Source organism: Opisthorchis viverrini, assembly GCF_000715545.1.
Source record: "Opisthorchis viverrini unplaced genomic scaffold opera_v5_16, whole genome shotgun sequence".
NCBI classification, from domain to species: domain Eukaryota; kingdom Metazoa; phylum Platyhelminthes; class Trematoda; order Opisthorchiida; family Opisthorchiidae; genus Opisthorchis; species Opisthorchis viverrini.
The window spans coordinates 351879-353223 of record NW_008751672.1 but is presented as its reverse complement, the minus strand read 5'-3'; the positions used below and the strand labels follow the sequence as shown (position 1 = coordinate 353223).

General features: G+C 44.7%; 1 protein-coding gene across 1 annotated transcript; it reads left to right on the top strand.

Annotated features, from left to right (window-relative positions):
* Positions 1-256: 256 nt before the first annotated feature.
* Positions 257-1129, top strand: T265_01461 (hypothetical protein; the record flags this gene model as incomplete). Its single annotated transcript, XM_009165502.1, has 1 exon — positions 257-1129. One exon carries the CDS (start codon positions 257-259, stop codon positions 1127-1129), a length of 873 nt encoding a protein of 290 aa, XP_009163766.1.
* Between the last annotated feature and the right edge of the window lie 216 nt (positions 1130-1345).

The window sequence follows — 1345 nt, the reverse complement described above, 5'->3', positions numbered from 1 at the left end:
AACCAACTAGCGCCCTGCAGCACTCGTCAAACAATGATCTACAAGCTTTTGCATGCATCAGGTTGAACCATCGTGCATAGTGGGCTGGACGATGCTTCGAAGCTCCTCCACATGTTATCTCGAAGATCAAATGAGGTCTTCCGGTGATAGTCAGTCGAGACCGACTGAGTTCATCCAAAAACCAAGCACAAGCCATCTCGCACTTCCAGTGCGAAACCATATTGTTGTCAGTAGCCCACTTCAGTCTCTCAGTGTAATGGATTTAACGCCAACGACACGACACAGAAGTCTCCAAAAACCTCAGTCCCTCAACGACCATGAAGAAGAGCTCGCCAGAACTACTGCTCTAGCAGTTGTGGCCGCTAGCGAAAGACAATCAAGAACAGCCTTGACAGAAGTTCCTTTGCATTTGTATCATTTCTCCTCGGAATATACACTGTCTGATCCATTTGATGGACGACATCAAAGCAGCTTTAGAGCTAGTAACATGCACCCCAGGAACGTGCGTCCTGGAGCATTTCTTTCAGCAAGACCATCCGAAAGTTTCCATCAGCCGGTGGACGATCGAGTGAAACTAAATAGGAGACAGCAAGAACAATTGAACGTCAACTATGAAATGAGGTCCATAAAGAAAAGTCAGAGCTTTCGGGGTACGGGGAAATCGGAGAACTTTCCCAAACTGGGAGGGATCACAAGGCACGCCTCGGAACATATAAAATATTCACACAAGGGACTGTTCACAACCGTCCAGAATAAACCATCCGGAGGTATCTTTTCAGACAGCTCAAAGAACAGGTGGCTTCGAGTGAATCAGTCATCCGTGACTGAATCTGGAAACGATACGAAACAAAGAGCCAAACAGAGGGCGATTTCCCAGGCAGAAATTGATTTCGCCAAGGAACCTGCTTTCGAAAAACTGACCATGACAAATGGCTTTGTAGAAGAAGAGTGTGATGCGAAAGTCTATCAGTCTCCAACTCTGAAGGAACAGTTTTTTTCTTTCTTCCAACCAACTGACAACAAACTTGCAATGAAATTGTTCGGCACAAAGAACGCTCTGAATCGCGAAAAATTACGCCAAGAACAGCATGGAAAGTGGATCATACACCCCTGCAGCAATTTTCGGTAAGTTTCATTTCCTCTTACTGGTAGGAGTATTCTTCAACTACTAGTTTTATTATCAGAATCCCAATTAAGTTTATCATTCAGCTGGATAACCTTAGAAGGTCTAGACTTAGTGATGAGCGCAGTTGCACACAAGTAGGGATTGCTGCAGGTGAAGACAGTTCCTTATTGGACTTTGTCTCACTCTGGTCCAATAAGATTGAATAACAGAAAAGAAGTC